This window comes from Rousettus aegyptiacus, unplaced genomic scaffold (assembly GCF_014176215.1).
Source record: "Rousettus aegyptiacus isolate mRouAeg1 unplaced genomic scaffold, mRouAeg1.p scaffold_m13_p_10, whole genome shotgun sequence".
NCBI lineage: Eukaryota > Metazoa > Chordata > Mammalia > Chiroptera > Pteropodidae > Rousettus > Rousettus aegyptiacus.
In genome coordinates, this window is record NW_023416285.1 from 27,835,949 (window position 1) to 27,855,293 (window position 19,345).

Sequence of the window (19,345 nt, forward strand, 5' to 3'; positions counted from 1 at the left end):
ACTTACCGTTTCCCACACACACTTGGCATTTGGCATTTGCTGTCCATGCTTTTGTTCATGTTGTACTTCTGCTTCGCCTTCCCAACCCAGACTTCACTTGTTGAAATCTGAAATCTTTAAGCCCAAGTAATATCTTCAAGAATCCTCTAATTCTCCATCTAAAATATTCTCTTTTCTTATGAAGGTCTGCAGTATTGTAGAAAATACTTTGATAGTGTATTATACAATAACTTCCATTCGGGGAACTATTGGATTGCAAACTTTTAAAGGACAGAGATGAACTCTTCCATCTCTTGATACCTGACAATGCCATACAGTACGTTAGTCTTTGAACTTTGAATATGCTGCTGCTTAATAACTATTCATTGGGTGAATTAATAAATGAATGGCTAATGAATCCAAACTAAAGCAATAGTAAATAAAGTCCTGCCTCTAGAAAATATTTTTAAAACTCATTAAACATTTTATTAATCAGCTCAGGCTGCCATAATGAAATAACAGACTGGGTGGCCTAAACAACAGACATTTATTTCTCATAGTTCTGGAGTCTGGGAAGTCCAAGTTCAAGGTGTTGGCAGGTAAGGACGCCCCTCCTGGCTTGCAGAGGGCCACTTTCTTGTTGTGTCCTCACATGGTAGAGAGGGACAGAAAGAGGAAGTTCTGGTCTCTCTTCCTCTCATTATAAGAACACTAATCCCATCCTGAGGGAACTCATCTCATGACCTCATCTAAACCTGAATTACTCCACCTCCAAATAATATCATATTGGTTTGAGGGCTTCAACATATGAATATGAGAGGAACACAAAGATTGAGTACATAATGAGGACATTTAATCACAATAAATGATTAAATTGAAACACAGTATGTGCTTGAATTTAAACCCATCCATGAGAAAATCTTTTTGAGAGGACTGGCATTTTGGTCTGTAAAATACTACAAATAGACAGGTTGATTCACCTTTTCCTTATTAAATTTTGGGTCTTTCATAAATATAAAACAAGATTAATTTCATCCCATTTTTATCACTCTGATTTCCATCAATAAATAAAGACATAACAAAGATATAAGGTACAAGTTTGTATTTGTGTCTCTATCTCAAAATAAGGATCCACATCAAACTTATAACAGTGGTGACTTATGGGGAGGAGAGTGGCATTGGAGGGGTGCACGGCCCTGTGTGGTCTTGGACTGTTTTAATATTTTTGTAATGTGCATATATTGCATAGTATGTGTGAAGCAGAAAAATGATAACAAATTTTTTCAAAGAATTCTTGGCCTACATGGCACTATGTGTATGAGATCTTGGCTATGGCAACGGACTTCAAAGTGTTCACATACAGTAGTATTTCCTTTGGAACTCCCCAAAGATCAAGAAAATAAAATTTTGGCTCAACACTTTCCCAATGATATCTTCTTTTCCAAAAATCTTGTAAAATAATCTATGACTAAGAGTAACAACATATTTGGAAAGCAGAGAAAAAGGAAAAGCATGGGAAAAAATTGGACTTCTGTGTCTTACAAATCATTTAAACTCCACATATACACAAAACATTTACAATCCAAAAATCAATGGATTCATGAAAAGCATTGTGATTATCAGTAAAGCTTTTAAAGTATTTAAATATTTAATTCTTTAAGGACCAAGTAAGTGTTAGCCATAACATCTGGAAGGTAAAGAGGTTGAAACATTGAAAATAAAAAAGCAAATGGTGTGCTTAGTGCTACTGACAGACTTTAGCAAATGGATATAAGCCCATTTGAAAATAAACACAGAGTTTGTGTAATTACAATGAGCCTGTAGATGGGTTTAGCATTTATAGATCTCCTGGGAAGTTTGGTAAATCAGAAACATAAAACCCAAGCAGAGGGAGGTTATTAAAATATTATTTCCTATTGTACTGTAGAACTGAGAAGAGAATAAACATACCGATTACTTGCATGGCCGGTTCCACGTCTGCTGTGGCCTCTTCCAACAATGACAGCAGCTTGGCTGATATCTGATGCACGGATTCAATATTGCTAAACAAGCTATCCACGTCCAGCCGATCAATCTGAAGAAACACAAACACTGAGCACCAGCTGATGGAGAGAAATGCGCTGTATTTAGGATGTTTTCTCCTGCTAAACATTACGCATTTTATATGCCAGCCTATGCTTTTCCCATCCACCATTTCTGTAAACATTCTTATTTGGGATTTCTAGAGGAAATGCGCAGTTTTTCATGCAAGAAATTGGGATGACACATCTGTTACCTCTGTCTTTTCGTTTATTTTGATTAAGTTTTAGTGAGCAGAGTTTACATTACATATCCATATAAGATTCAGAGTACGAAGAAGATGTGGGCCAGCAAATTAGTATTTTTATGGCGTATCCTTTGGGAGAGTGTGTACCTATGTATATGACTTTAGAATACTTTGCTGCTTATATAGCAGAAGTCTGACCTTACTCGAGGAAAGTAACTATTTTCAAAGCAGTTTTAAAACCACAGATGTTCTCCAAGTGATGACAAGTTGAGTTGCTGAGTTGCTTCCTGATTTTTTTAAAGAAATGTGAATGAAAATTTTTACCAAACATCTTCTACTAATTAAAGATTCACCGTATTTTGAACTTCATGAGCATCCTAAAAAGACAGTATAATTATTCCTAGATCTTACAGCTAGTACTTATAATAACTTGCTTATTTAGGTAATGATTATATGGATCTTTTTGTTAGTAATAATAATTTTAAAAGACTCAAATGTCACACATCTCTGAGTACCACTGATTTAACATATTATTTTTCCTAAGGAATTGATTTATGCATTGGGTATTAATTAAAGCACAAAAGTGTACCTTTACATAGTGCAAAATGTTTTCCAAAAGTCATTTATGAATCAAATTTTTGTACTAGCTGTATATTTCTTAAAATTATATTTTGAAATAAATTCTTCTAAAGTATAAAATTTCACTCCTAACTTACTTGCTTTATAAGATAAAAGATCAGATGTGATTTGTAAGCGTACCTTATTATTATTTTATTTTGTTGTGGAAACTATTTTAAGGAACTTAAAGTGCTTCATATTTATTGTTTCATAAAACATTCCAACTTCTCTGTAAAATATGAACCAGTTTGAAGATAGGAAATCTCATGCAGGGTGAAGAGCGGTACTATGCTCAAAATTATGAAGTTCAGGAAAGAGCTGTAACTAGAATTTGATCTTTTAGTGTTTCACCTTATTTAGTCTGTTACTGACAAATACTATTAATAAAATACCATCTATGTTTGAATTTTTTGGTTCATTCTTGAGTTTTTCACAAAATTGTCACTACTGCATATCTGTCTAATTTAGATTTTAAATCCATTTAGCAGGGATCTAATTCTATATCAGTCTATAATCTTAGCTCAATGCAACACATATTAAATAACAAAAATATAGGTTTTAATTTTATTTCTTTTTGAAGGATAGAAAAGAGTAAAACATCAATTGGCTTGATTTTAACCATCTGTATCACTACAGACCTTTGGAGATTCTGTGAATTATAAAAATAAATTTGCATTCAGTCATTGCTATGCCAAGGAACATACAAACATCTGGTCCGAACAGGATTTAAAACTGGTAAATAATTTTATAATTATTGATATAAATTCTAAGAATCATTTATGTACATTTATTAAATATTTACTAGGAAGAGGCAATGCATCAAAGAGCTTAAATTGAGTTATATTTTAAATTGATTAAAAATTCATTTTTTAAAAAAAAGATTTATTTTATGTATACATTATTCTAAATAAAGTCAATATATAATAATTTAAGTGTATAAAACAAAATTAAAGTTAAGTGTTTCTGGTGACAATTTAATTATTTGCTTTACACAAGTATTCATCACAGGATATATTTCAAATAGCAAGTCCCCATTATATTTAAATAATCACCAAACTTGCAGTGGCACATATGCAAAACTCCCCAGGTAAAAATGTCTAAGTAAAAGAAAACATCTATAAAAATTTATCAGTTCAGAGATTGTAATCATTGGTATAGAATTACTTTGTACCCCACAAGGATGTTACACTCACTGTTTTCAAAGCATTCTTTGCATTTTCTTGCCCAAGCTTTTTCCTTTGCTCACAAATGTTTTGCCCTCATATTACCTTACAACATTCTATCCATTTGAAGTGGAATACAGTAATGATAGTGTTTGTCCTTTGGTTTTGCCCATGTCCCTGCCCTGTCTGTTCCATTTCTGGGAAAGCCACAATCCCTTAGCTCTGTTTGATCCCGTATAACTGTCAATCACGTTACCTTGCCCCATTCCCTACTCTCTACAGTGGTGGTCATGTGACATAACTGGCCAAAGAGTTTGGCTTAGGTTCCCATGCTGAGGTAATGAGACTCTTCACTGATGTTTAATAAATGGCTTTTGGGAAATAGAAGGGCCTGGATTTAGGTCCTAAGGTGTGTATGTTTTTATCTTCAGTAGTCATCTTTGCAGAGAGCTTAACTGTGATAAAAGCAACACAGAGAAGAAAGCTAAGACTGACAACATCATGTTAGGCCCTGGATCTGTCTTACCTACATCAAGACAGCCTTATTACAGAAGTCGATAAAATGTCTTTATTTAAGCTAATTTGAATTTTATTTATTACTTTTGTATAACCAACAGGAGACTAGTACATTTTTCTTTCTTTCTAGCCAAAATCTCACTTCTTCTAAGAAAACTTTTTTGTTCCCTTGGTTAGAATCAACCTCTCCCTCTCCTGAGCTTCCATGACTCTTCCTTTGTATTGTATTATTCAATGCTTAGATTACAGTCTATTACATATAACAGGGATATTTACTAATTTATCCATCTCTATGTCAAAACTGTCAGTTCTTGTAAGACATTAGTCTTGGTGAGTTTTGTGAATACCCCACTGTGGCTAATACAGTCCCACACCTAGTTATTCAATAAAAATTTGACAATATGAATTGAATTGAATCACTGCTATTCAAATGAGCTACTTACTTTGTGGGAGCCATCAATAAAACATGCCTTGTAATCACTCTACTGGGCTCCAAATAACAAATACGCAGAGATCAAAAATGGTTTAAAGAGAAAAATCAAAATACCTAATTCGGTTGTTTGAAATATCACAGTCAGTAGATATTTTTTAATTTTCTACTTAATTTTACCTACATCGACAAAATGTTGTGCTCAGTTTGGCCATTAGTGTATCTACACAATTTGCTGATAGTGGCCAAACTTCCTCCTTAGTCTACACTTTAGAAAATCTCTGTTCATTGTTTTCTGTTTAATGAGACCCAGGACACTCAACCAAACCAAATCACAGGAAGAAATAACTATACATTCTCAGACATGTTGTACAGACCTCCAAACATGAAGCCCTTTAAAAGTGAGCATAAAGACAAGTCTAGGAACAAACTCTAAAAAAAAAAAAATTTTAAGTTATTATTATAAAAGTAATTTATGTTTATTGTAGAGACTAAAGATAGGTAGATACATGAGAAATAAAATACAATAGCTTATAATTCTACTACACAGCAGTAACCACTGATATTTTGAAGTACGTCCTGCCAAATCGTTTTCTCTTTTCATATGTGTACATCTGTATAAAAAATTTATGTAATTTGAATAATGTTCAAAATTTGGATTTTTTAAATTTAGCATCACATGGACATCTTTTCATGCCATTAATTTTCCTCAATTACACCATTTCTAATGTCAACATTATGTGGAAATACTGTAGTCTACTTAACTCATCACTAAATCTTTGAAATCTAGATAGACTGCCATTTTCACTATTATAAACAGTTCTCCTGGCTAAAACTTTGCTCACATCCATGATTATTTTCTTATGATAAATTTCATAAATGTAATTTCTAAGCTAAAGTTATTGATATATCTTAAAACTTTTAACAAGTGTTGGCAAATTATAGCAGCAATTTTGTAATTATTTTTTCTTCTAATAACCACTGAATTAAAAATTTTCAGTTAGATATTAACTTTCTAACATAAATCTGATAATTTATTTTTAGGCTTCTAATTTGATGATCAAAATCACACTGCTTTAAAGTTCCAGATATATATACATGACATATATACAACTGTAGAAAACAGAAGAAGATAGATAGCATTGCATTTGAGGGACATGGTGATTGCCACCTACCAAATGCTTCTCCAAAAATTGTTTCTAGAAAAGACTGTAACATTTCTATTTGCTGTGGTTTGGCAAAAATCTAGGTTCAACATGGAGTTCACTTCTGGACCCTGTATTAGAATTCATACAGGGGACTCCAGCTTAGACATCACCCGACTCAGTCTAACAGAACCTGAGTCCCATCGACCCCTTCTAGAAGGCAATTCTCTCATGGTGGAATATAATATACACTTCCATAATAGAACTGTCTTCTAGAAAGGGCAGATTCCACAGCAGTATGGTGAGGCCTGGATGATTTTCCTAAGTTAGTTTGCTCCATTATTACAGTTTAAGCTGTGTAAGCCCAGTAACTATAACAAGTAAGGTTAGAATGGTAGAAAGTTGGAAATGCTTTTTAATAAAACTGTAAGGAGCGGACACTCAGTGAGAATATTCTGAGAGGAAAGAACCAGGTCTTGTTTTATTTTTTAGTGCAACAACAGAGAAGGGGAACTGCTTGTGGAAAAGAAATTGCAGCAAATGAAAAAAGCAGATGTGTTGGCAGATGGCCCTGGCAATCGCAGGGCTAGAATAATTATCTAATTACTATGGCATCTACTCAGCTGGCTTCTAGATTACAAAGATTTTCAGGGTCAACTAGCCATTATTTCATCAGGTTTCTCAAAACTACTGATTTGCATGTGTGAAAGTTCCTGCTGTGAAACTAGATTCTAAACTACAAGATGAATCAATATCACTGCAAGACAGAAAGTCTTTTAATTAATTTTGCAGCTAAATGCCCAAGTTACCTGATAACTGCCTGGAAATGATCCAGGCCAGGAAACATTAATGAGGACAGACCTATATCAGATGTGTCAATCTGTTTACAGAAAATAAGGTTGAGACTCTGGGATAGACATCTCAGCACGTACAAGAGGAAGAGAAAAGCCAATATTGGTGAGTCAAGGCCAGACCAGAGACTGTGGTCAAATTTGAGAAGTTCCTGAGATCGTTAATGAAGAGGATTGAGAAGTTAATCCCAAACTTTGTTTGACTAATGAAAAAGGTAAAGTGTTTATATTGATATCCTTGGATGAAAGGTAGGTAGTTGACCAAGGGTCCCTGCCTTTGCTTCTCTTATCTGCCTTGACATAGGGACAGGCAAAGAAAAAGTTACTTGGTGGGAGTTGGAGGTGGTTTTCAGGTTTGCTCTTCTTTTCTACTTAGAATTGTATATGAAATGCTCAGAAGACAAACATACCGCTAGAAATAGCCCTTCTGAGCTGAAGATTTAGTAAGTGTTGTGATCCTTAAAATATTCTAAAAAAAGTATAAAATGAATACTTGACTATATTGGCAAAACACAGGAGAAAGTAATTTGGAAACTCTTTGTAACAACCAGTAAGATTAAATGAAAAATACAGAAATTTTTTATGCACTTAAATCATCCAAAAAAAAAAAAAATGTATTTAAGGGCTTCTGGCTGAGCACAATGAGTGAGATTAACAGTTTTGTGCTTTGGTCCCTTGAGTACTTACTATCTATGTGAGTGTGTGTGTACATATGCGTGCATTTATTCCTTCTTCTTCCTGCATACTCAGACTCAAATCTATTAAGTGTAACAACTAACCAGCCCAAAACCAACCAACCAAACAAAACTCTTAAAATTTCCAACAGAACACCTCTTTCCTTCAGATCCATGTTTGAAAGTAACTACTGATATCAGAAATGACTTACTCAACATTTACTCATTCTTTTTCCACTTAGTAACACAATTGCAAAATTCTAATATTCAATAATATAACCAAAAACTAGGAAAGTCCTGGACTCACTAAAAATAATTTTGAAAAGTTAGGAGACACTTTTGGAAAAACAAAACAAAACAAAACAAAAACACAACATTTTCTTGAGATAATAAATAAAGGAAGAAAAGAGGAGACAAAAGTGTGAAAAAAAAAAGGCATGGTGGGCAGGTATGTGATGGTAGCCCTGTGTAAAGCAGGAATTAGGGACAAAACTGTATGACATAGAACAAATATCCATGAAGTCTATCCGTGTCGAAAATTCTGGAGTCATTCCACTATTGGTGTTCTCATACCTTCTTGCTCTTATTTAGTCACTCTGATTACCATATCTAGATTAATCATGACTCTGCTTAAAACTGTCAAAGGTTTTCCATCCTGAATGCATAAGGCCAGTGCTCCTGACACAGGGCTCTCCAGTGACCTTGCCTCTGAACACCCCTCCTGCCTTATCTCCAGCAACTTGGCACTTCAGCCACGCACCGTGCTATTGCATATCATGCTTTTTTCTTCATGCAATTTTTTTGGAATCCAATAATGATAGTAAGACTACAATAAAAAGTTAAAATCACCCATTTCATGCCTCAATTTTACTTGGAGTATCAATTTCTTAGATATCAAAAACTGAAGTGAGTAGGAGATGGTTTGGCATATGCAAAATTTAAAAAAGCAAATCTCGGTGGAGTGTTCGAAAATCACCTTTGTGGACCTCATGCTTGTGAAACCTAAAGGAGACTGTAGGAAAGTGGTGGCCAACTTGGGACCAACTTGCACTCCCTCAGGTTTGGGGACAAAGAATACACGAATGTTTCCCATACACCAGATGTGGACCCTGTGAGGGAGGGAGCTGGTGTGAGCTCATCTCTGATTCTCCCTTCTGGATCGAAGCACAGAATACGGAAATAAACTCTGATGCCTAGGAACTCAGGAATGAGTTGCAAGCCACCAGCTGGAACAGAGATGCAGTATGGATCAAGTGACCTTCAGGAAAGAACACTCTCCCAGCCACCCGCCATCACCATTGTCATGGAAATCTACACACACACACACACACACACACACACACACACGGGAAGCACCCACATTTGGAAGGCCCAGAGAATGTAAAGCCAGTCTATGTTAATACCAGTCCGAGCAGACCTTTCTCTCCTTGACCTCACCTTCCACCCATCCTCCCAGGGGTCAGAAGCTGGCGGTAAGCTGCGGTCTGAGGATGAGGAAGAGCAGCACCAGGAGAAGAAACAGGGAGAAGCCACTCACACTCTCTCCTCCCACTGCAGGTTTCCTGGTGAAGCAGGCCTCACCTGGAGGGGTGTTGATGCCAATGTCAGAGTTCGAATTAATTTCTGGGACTGATATTCTGATTTCTGACAAGACTGTGTTTGTCTTAAGATCTGTTACATAAGGAGAAGAGAAAAGCCATGGGCCTCCAGAGTTTTTATCCAGAGGCAAGGCAGGATTCCCTACCCTGTGTACTTGGCAGGGTTGATGGAAGAAAAATTCAAGTTGTCTTTTGATTACACCACAAGTCATGCTTATTCAGCATACTGGTTATAACAGCAATTACTGTTTATTGAGTACTTCTGTGCCAGAAATTTTGCTACACTATATATACATATTTCTATTTATTTCTTATAACACGTTATTATTATATCTATTTCTTCCATTGAATAAATCAAAGCTCAGAGAAGTTAAAAGATTTGCCCAAAGTCACGTAGTTGTGAGTCTCAGATCCAAGATCAGATCAGATTTAGGGCTGCCTGACAAAGCGTTCCAGAGTGTAACTGCTATGCTAGGTCGCCTTTCTGTTTTCATCAAGTGACCCCTCAACACCCAGGCAGGACATGGCTCCTCCACAAAGCCTTCCATGACCATTTAGGCACAACTAGAGTAACCAGCATACACCTCAACCATGGAACTTAGTCACAATAGGGTAAAATGACTCATCTGTAGGCTGGGATCTCCTACTTGACTGTAAATTCTTGAGGCCAGCTAGTATGTTGTATTTATCTCTGTCTCTCTAATACTTAGGTCTTAGAACTCATGTTAGTAAAACCACAGCAAGAAAGATAACCAAGGAGAAAAGGCAAGTCAATCTTTCTCAGGATACGTATTCATGTTGGTTCAAAATACAGTGGTTACATCCATAGGCTTTAGAATATGGTGACTTGGTTTTAAATCCTGTTTCTGCCACAACCTAGCTGTGTGACTTTAGGTAAGTTACTTAAACCCTCTTTGCCATGGGTTTAAAATTAGTTAAGTAGGAATACTGAAACCTGTTTCATGAATCGGTATGAGGATTTCAAGAACAAATATAAGGAAGTTGTTTAGAATGATGCCTGGCACATAAGTGCTCAATAAAATTTAGCTATTGTTGTTATTTTAGCTATATTGATAGCTACAGAGTGAATAGTTAAAACCAAACTCCAGGCTGAAATAAACAGTCCCCAAACTAAATAAACGGTCATTGATCTATGAAACGATTGAGTAATTTCTCATAAACTAATCACGGGCCTGCAAGAGTTTTCATCCAGAGGCAGGACAGGATTTCCACACTATTGTTTGTTTACGCTCCTCACAGCATTATGGCACACCCCAAATCCTCAGAACCACATAGAAGAAGGAAGTAAGCAAGAATAAGTGTTGATTTTAGGAGGTAGAGCCAATTCCTGCAACATTTTTAAATTGCTTATAATTTCTCACTTCCCTCCCTTCTGAGAAACTACCACTTTGCGGAACCCCAGGTGCCCAGCCCAGTGTCCTTAGTCACCTGAGTTCCAGAAAAGACTCAAACTTCAGCAGAGTTTGGATTTCACCAGGTCTGCCCAGAATAACGAAATAACTGTGAGCCCTGGAGAGGGAGCCGGTCAGAGCATCCCGTGTATTAACTGTGCAACCAGTTTCCAGACTCCAAACTTCAGGGTCACAGCAAGCTCACTCCTCTGTCACCCTGACTTCAGATACCCATAGTTTAACTACACTCACTATTCAGTGAGCCTCTTTTAGTCACTCCATAAAACTCTGTCCAGTCACATTTCATGCTTCTGAAAAAGCTTCTAAAGTCATCTTCATTTCCCATACTCCAAATTAGCTTACCTAATACTTTCAGTTTTCCAAAAACATAAGTTGAACGAGATTTACAAAACACCAACAAACTTTCCTCCTTTAAAACAATCACTACTCTCTCAGTTTTCTATAGAAATAACCCCAAATTCCTGAGACTGACAGTTTTGCCTGGCCAAGACCTTGTCTTACTCCAATTATTTTTATTCTTATAAGAACCATCTGCTTTCATCAGAAGCAATGGCTTGTTCTCACATTTGCCACATGCCAGCTCACTTACTACTCAAGTAGCTTTGGTTCTCTGCTCTTGGGCTCTCACACTGGGGTACTGACCCTGCCTTTGCCTACTCAGCGTTTACTCGTGCAGAGTCCATCCCCTCTCCAGGACTTCTGAAATCACTCACCCATGGGAAGTCATTGATAAACAATCAATAAACAGTTATTTCTGCTCATGTCCCAGACACTGTATTAGGTACCGGGCACTGGGGATACCACAGTGAAAAAAATAAGACAAAAATTTATGTTTCATAAAAGAATCAAGTAAAGAGATAAGTAAAATATAAAGCATGTAACTCTAGGGTGAAATACTACAGAGATAAAATCCAATAGGGAAATGGGGATAGGAAACAAGGGAAGCTGCCTCAGCCACATCCCCGTGGTACCAAATGTTCTTGTGTATTTGAAAGGCCTTCTGCTGAAGCAGATTTGGTGCTCTAACGAAAGGCATTCTCTGACCACGGATGCCTGTCTGTCTACACAAGGCATTCCAGAGTGTCAGGAATGAATCTTCCCAGGCGCATCCCTCAACCAATGTCTAATGGCAATTGGTGGGTGAATACCTCCCATGTGAGACAACTCTGAGGTGTGTTCTATACAGTGCCTTAGGGGCTCCCAGTGGGATATGAGTGCCAGTTGGAATCTGCTCATGCCTGGACACTATGTCTTTCTTTCCTTCTCAGTCTCATTTTCTGATTACTTCACTGCTGTTCCAGGGGATTGTCTCCCAAATAAATGACTTGCTCTAAAATTCTTTTACTTGGATTTGCTTACAACTCAGTGTAAGAGTGAGGTGGTCAAGGAATGTTTAACTGTCTCAAGAAGGTGAAGGAGCAAACAAACCATGAAGGTATCTTGGGGAAGAAGAGTCAAGGCAAAGGAAACAGTGAGAGCAAAGAGCTTGAAACAGTAGTGCTCCTGGCCTGTCCATGGAACACCGAGAAGGTCAGAATGCAGAAACAGGTGAGGTCAGAGAGAATGAGGGACCAGCTCATGCTCATCCTCGTAGGTCATCATAAGAATGTCAGCTTTTCATAAGACTGAGATGAGAAGCGTCTGGAGGGTTTTAAGTAAAAGGGGGAACATGATCTGACTGATATTTTTGTAAGGATCACTCTGTCTGCTTAGTTGAGACAAGGGTAGAAGATTAATAGGTCATGAGGCAGGTGTAATAATGTAGGTGGTCATTGATGGGTTCTTGACTCAGAGTAGAAGTAATGGAGGAAGTGAGCAGTGGTCTAATTCTGAATATATTATGAAGGCTGAGTTAGTAGAATTTTCTGATAGATTGGATATGGGGTTTAAGTGAAAGAGAAAAGTCAAGGATAACACTAGGGTTTTTTATCCAAACAACTAGAAGAATGGAGGTGCCACTTACCGAAGTGACAAAGACTACAAAGGGAGCAAATTTTAAAGGGAAAATTAGGAGCTCAGTTTTGGACATTTTAAAATTGAGATGCCTTCTACACAACCAAGTGGAGATTTGAGTGGGGAACTGGATATAAGTAAAGCCAAGACCTCATGGACAACATCTAGGCTGCAAGTAAAGTTAGCAGCCACCAGTATGTAGATAGGATTTTAAAGCCTGAAACCAGGTCAAATCCTCAACTAGGGGAAGCAAACAAAAGAGAGAAGAGGGTCACAGAATGAGCCCTGATATACTTCTATGTTTAGAGATAAAGATTAACAGTGAAGGAGACCAAGAAGGTGCAATTGGAGTAGAAGGGGGAAACTAGGTATGTGGAGTCCTGGAAGACAGAAAAAGAAAGTTTTTCTATCAAATGCTGTTGACAGGTCAGGAAACTGAGTGCTTCCTCCTGCTAATGTCTAAAGCAATTGTTTGCTGCATAACTAATTAGCATAACTAATTTTGAACTGCCTTCTGTCACCATCATTTCTAGCATTGCCTTGAATTATATCTTTGATTGTTATTTGGCTTTTTATGTGTTTATGAGTTATTTTCTTGGCCAGATTATAAACTCTTCTAGAGCAACGCTATGATATAAATCTTCTTGATTCCCACACAGAACTCAGTGGAGGACATTGCATGCAATAGACACTTGACAAACATTTAATCTTTTAATTTGCATTTTCAACTGAAATATCACATTCTTCATGAAATATTGCCTAGTTAATCTGTCTGAAAGTGATCTGTCCCTTCTGTGAACTCCAGTTACATTAACTGTCTGCACTTAAGAATTATTGCTTTGCATTACAAGTTATCTTTTCATAGCTATGAATCGTGTCACTTCTAACTAGGGATTCATAGTATTTTGATGGCAAGGAATGAGTTTTGTGTATCTTTATATACTCCAAATGGCCTACAATTAATTAATTAATTAATGCATGTAACCATCGACCTTATCTGTATTTAAAGTGCCTTAAGTAAATGCTTATTGATAAATACTTGTTTCCCCAATATGTGCTTCCTTTCTGACCTGGTATTTATTCTTCGGAGTCTGAGATTTCTGGCCTTCTACTGATACACATAGCTATGACGTTCTGCATCTTAGTAGAGGTGCTTCATTGTTTCTGGCATTTCATCAGAGAGGTTTATGGTATCATTATAATAATCACAGCCACTGAAATTGTGTTATTTTCACAAATAGAAGTAAATTATAATATTGGTTTGTGCATCTCAGTTCTGAGAAGTGAGGTGATGAACACAATATCATGTTACCCAGGCTGAAGGACTGACTTTTCTTGTAAAACTAAAACCGATCCCCGTATTACACCTCTCTCTTTTTTTTGGTCATTCCAACCCCTGCACTGAACTGGAAAATGGATTCATTTATCTCTTCATTTAGCCCAGCAGGTTTTGATCTGGACTATATATTATAAAAATTAGGATGCAATTCCATAGTGTAGCAATTAGCGCATCTGCTGTACATGCAGAAGGTCCTGTGTTCGTGATCCAGTGGAGCCACAGTCCATGGTCTACAGCCATGACACCCTGAACAAGCCCGATGTCTGATCTCGAAAGCTTAGCAGGGTGGGGCCTGGTTAGTACTTTGATGGGAGACCACCTAGGAAGACCAGGTGCTGTAGGCTTAAATAATAATGAAAATAAATAAATAAATAAAATAAAATAAAAATTAGAGAAACCTGAAGTTGCCCTAAAATAGAGCTTATGAGGTCCTTATAAATGAAACAACATGGAAGAGAGTTTCCACTATAAACTGCATTATAAGGATAAAAAAAATTCTTTAATTTTGAGCTTAGGCTTTCTGAACAAGCAAAGATAAGAGAATCCTACTTGTCAATAGAAGTTCTGCATGTTAGAATATTGATATATCACTTTCACACCCAACTAAATCTGAATCTAGTTTGACAGCAAAATTTGTGCCTTCTGAGATGATAAAACACAGATGTCCTCCTAGGGGAAATGGGAAAGTAAGCGAAGAGAAATGATTTTGTGTCAGCATTAATAAAGAGGCCAGTTAGAAATTATATATTAACAGAGTGACTTTGTGATTGGCAGCACCATTACTTGTATGATTTTAATTTTCATATTTAATATTTTATGACTTTTCAAGTATCTGATCTTACCATGGAGGAACAATGGCCCAAATTATGTAATATATTCTGAGATTCCATATAAAAGATGAAAATTATGTCCTTGATTTCAAAAAACATAGAGTTCTAACCTTGCCCTATAGATCATGGGATTCTTCATTGTGATATGATCTTATTAATCATGAAAATCAGTATTTTTAAAGAATTGAGGAATATATGTGGCAATGTTTAAATCAACTTCTAACAAAAGCATTACATTTTAAAGTCAATACATTAGCTCAGAAAAGCCAGTACAAAGCAGATCAGAAATTCAAATGTATATTTTTAATTGAGATATAATTGGCATATAAAACTGTGTAAATTTAAGGTGTACTAGGTGTTGATTTGATAGATTTGTATAATGCAATACTGTTACCACCATTGTGTTAGCTAACACCACCATTCAAGTATTTCTTTTGAGTTATTTGTTTACAGTATCACAGTTACAGTTAGCAGAAATTATTCTGATTTTTCGGATTGCGATTTAATATAGTGACTGAAATTCATATTTATGCTCTGTTTTCTTACTTTCTGGGCAGCTTTTGCTTTTTGTATTATCAGTCTGGCTTTGATCTCTGCACTCATAAAGTCTGCAAAGTCCTATGACTGAGCAGTTTAACCCTCGAACTGCAGGACCCTGCAGGGAAAGGGACTGAACTGAGTAGCAGCCGGAAGTGGATGAGACACTTAATTGGTTTTTCCCTGGCTTCTTTTAGAATCTAGAAATAGAAATGGTATTCTAAGAATAGCATGAGAAAGAGCCAGATACATAGGAAATTATTATACACTACAAAGTTTCTTCTAAACAACCTAATGTATACCTTTATACTAAACATGCAGTCTTAACCTCTCTGAAATCACAATAAAAAGAGAATTAATTGGAAAGTTTGGAAAAGTGAAAAAGGTAAAGAGTCAGTAAAAATGATTTTATCCTCAACACGTAAAGTTTACAAGTGAATTTAAAAGGATAATTTAGTTAAAGAGAGAAAGGAAGGAAGATAGAGAAAATAAGGCATTATATTTTCTAATTAAACTTTTTATTTTGAATTAATTATAGGTCACATGCAGTTATAAAAAATAATACAGAAAAATACCGTGTACACTGTACCCAGTTTCCTCCAGTTATAACAACCTGCAAAACTATAGTATGTGCACACTGGATTTTGATGTGGTAGGGTAGGACATATTATGAATGGAGTATAGCAATTATTTGCATTAGAAAAGGCATGTTTATGAGAAATTAACATCTTGATTCCATTTAGATCAGGGCGATTTCATGGAGGAGACAGGACTTTAGAAAGTAGTTGACTTTAAGAAAGTTATGATCAGTGAACCGAGGTCTAATATGTTTGAGGCCCAGAACACAATTTGAAAATTTTGAAAGTTAACAGAGATAAGAAGACTGGCTGAGTGATTCTGTGAGGTCAGAATTGCCCTAATATTAAGACCAGACAAAAACATTAAATACCATTGAAATACCATTATACCTATTAGAATGTCCAAAATCCAGAACAGTGGCAACACCAAATGCTGGTGAGGATGTGAAGTAATAAGAACTCTCATTCATGAGTGGTGAGAATGCAAATCGATATAGCCACTTGGGCAGACACTCTGACAACTTCTTACAAAACTAAATATACTCTTCCCATATAATTCATCAAATGTACTACATGATCTTTATTCAAATGGACTGAAAACTTATGTCCACAAAATGCTGCAAATGAATGTTTACAATAGCTTTATTCATAATTGCCAGAATTTGGAAGCAACCATGATGTCCTTCGGTAGGTGAATAAATTTAAAAACCGTAGTACATCCAGACAATGGAATATTATTCAGCACTAAAAGAAAGTGAGCTATCAAGCCATAAAAGGACATGGAAGAACCTCGAATACATGTCACTAAGTAAAGGAAGCCAATCTGAAAATACTGCATACTCTATGATTCCAATTATTTGACATTCTGGGTAAGAAAAACTATGGTGACAATAAAAAAATCTAGTGGTTGCCAGGGGTTAGCAAAAAACAGAGATAAATAGGTGAAACATGGGATTTTTCGGACAGTGAAATTTCTCTGTATGATTCTGCAATGATAGATACATGTTATTACACATTTGTCAAAATCTACAGAAGGAATACTATCAAGAGGGAACCTGTGAGCTTTGGGTGATGATGATGTGTCAATGTAGGTTCATCAATTGTAACAAACTTAACACTCTGGTGGGGATGTTGATAATGAGCAAGGCAATGCATTTGTGAGGCCAAGGAATATATGGGAAATCTTTGTACCTTCCCCCTCAACTTTGCTGTGAACCGCTTTAAAAAAAAAAGTCTCTTTGAAACAAAAAAGGAGTAGCTGGATGATAGAAAAAGAAAAGAAAAGAAAAAAATTGTATTGTTGTCTATTAAGCAAAAAATGAATGACTATTAATACTGGCAACAGTAAATGAAGTCTTTTAGTGAAGAGAACAGCTAGAGGAGACAATTTTGATGAGTTTCTGTGACACTTAAAATTTTATGAGAGAAGACATTTGCTCACCTATGTTTTCCTCTATTTGTTATGCAGACGTTTTAATAAATAGTTTTGAGAAGCCAAATTTCCTTCTATCATCCATCTATCTATCTATCCAGCTAATCTATCTACCATCTATCTATCTATCACCTATCTATCCATCATCTATCAATAAAAGCTGGTATATTTTTAATAATTACTGGATGAAATGTTTGTTTTGGTTATTTTATCTTGTATTTCAGTCAATTATCATAACTGTAATGCTATCTTTTGTTCAGTGAGAGTAGCAATTTCATTACATTTCAGTGTCTAAATTTCTCTTCTGGAGAAATGGGAGTCTGAGAGCTGGGCTGGGAGGAGTTTCACACTAAATTGAGGGTAATCTCTGAGAGTGCGTCCAAGGAACGAAATTCGAACTGAGAGCCAAGCCAATCGTCCAGCAGAGCTGCTGCACAGCCTCTATGCTCCAACTGCTGAGAGGGCCTTTCACACAGCAAGGCAGCCAGGGAGAAAAGTCCTAAGGTAAAACCTCACTCCGCTTTGAGTGTCAAGATGGACCCTGGCGCCTCGCAAACAGGCGCCTCGCAAACAGGCGCCTCGAAGGGGAGGGCAGGAACGGAGGCCTGAGAGAGTCCTAGAACTTGTGCTGAAGCTACAGTCCCGTTACACAGGACAGCAATGGGCTTGCTCTGGTCAAGAGGAAGCCATCGGAAACATAGGAAACTCCAAATATAAAAACCATTCACTAAATTAAAATGTAGTAACTGAGTTTAAAATTCATAGGAAATTAACCGGCCCACAGCTATCTTTGTGTTACATGCAGAGTTTCATGGTATTACAGTATTTGGACAGTGTTTTCATTATTATAATGCAATTACAACCCCCTCCTGTCTGTCTATCTTCAGAGATGCTCTGATCTACGCTGTGCTCTCTGGGATTGCAGAGCCTTCAGCAAGCTTCTCTACCAGAGGTGGCATAATTGTTTAGGCTACAGCAGGAGAAAGAAGTTGAATTCCCTGTGCCATGTGATCCCTCCACTTCCTTGACACTTTCGAAAAGTGGCAGTTTAGGAATTTGTATTCCCTCTCCTTCATGTTCCCCTATTCCTAGGCTTGCCTCATACATTGTGGACCCTGAAAGAGAAGTTTGCTAGAATGTCAATACAGTGTGCTATTTATCACAAATGTCACTTGGAGCAATTGCTAGACATAGTCCTCACCATCATGACACTGAAACACCCCACTGCTAACCTAGACTTGCACAATAACACTGGTGGGCCCCATTTTCCATTTGAGGTTTTTCATCCAGAGAGAGCATAAATATTGTTCTCAAATTTATGATCCCTCAACAAACAAAAGAAAATATTTTTCCATTTTAACTAATATTTGTTATTTGTGGTTAAAAATAAAAACATGTAAGTATAATCTTCAGGGAGAAGAGATATCTATAATGATATGTATGGTATGAATCCAACTTCTCAAAATATTTGGTTATCCCTGTACATGCCTAGACAATAAATCAAAATATTTACAATGCTTATTTCTAAGTGGTAGAGCTAGTGATTATTTTCTTTTGTCTGTATTTTTTTCTAATGAAATTTATGTATAAAACGTTGCCATATAGCATATCTACATTTTAACAAAAAATTCCCATCAAGGTCTTGCCAATACAAAGTTATAGATTATTTTTGCTCCCTTTTTTTTTTCAGAAAATGCATAATTTCAAGTACAGACAAAACATGAGCAAATTCAAAATAAATATACATAATTTTCTTATTATATAAATAAAAATCTATCAAGTGTGTATTTAAACATATACATGCTTATAAATAGAATACCCTTGGAAGGGTAAAAAGAAACTGATGTTTGCCTCAGCAAAAGTAATTGGACAGCTATAATATACTATTGTCTTCTTGAGATCTTTGGTATTTTTGTGTTTTATGAATTTTAGAACTTAGAAAAATATAAGAAAAATAAAAACATGTATTTGAATTCTTCTAATTACTCTTTCTAATCAACTGT

General features: G+C 36.2%; 1 protein-coding gene and 1 pseudogene across 3 annotated transcripts in view; one reads left to right on the forward strand and one right to left on the reverse strand.

Moving 5' to 3' along the window:
* The window catches only part of ARHGEF38 (Rho guanine nucleotide exchange factor 38), a 118,211-nt gene that overhangs the window by 62,725 nt on the left and 36,141 nt on the right, over nt 1-19,345 (reverse strand). For all 3 annotated transcript variants that reach the window (XM_036227640.1, XM_036227641.1, XM_036227642.1), the window contains exon 3: nt 1,930-2,053. In XM_036227640.1, the coding sequence (XP_036083533.1) occupies nt 1,930-2,053 (124 nt within the window). The remainder of the gene's footprint in view (nt 1-1,929; nt 2,054-19,345) is intronic.
* LOC118609229 lies at nt 14,194-14,309 on the forward strand (annotated as a pseudogene).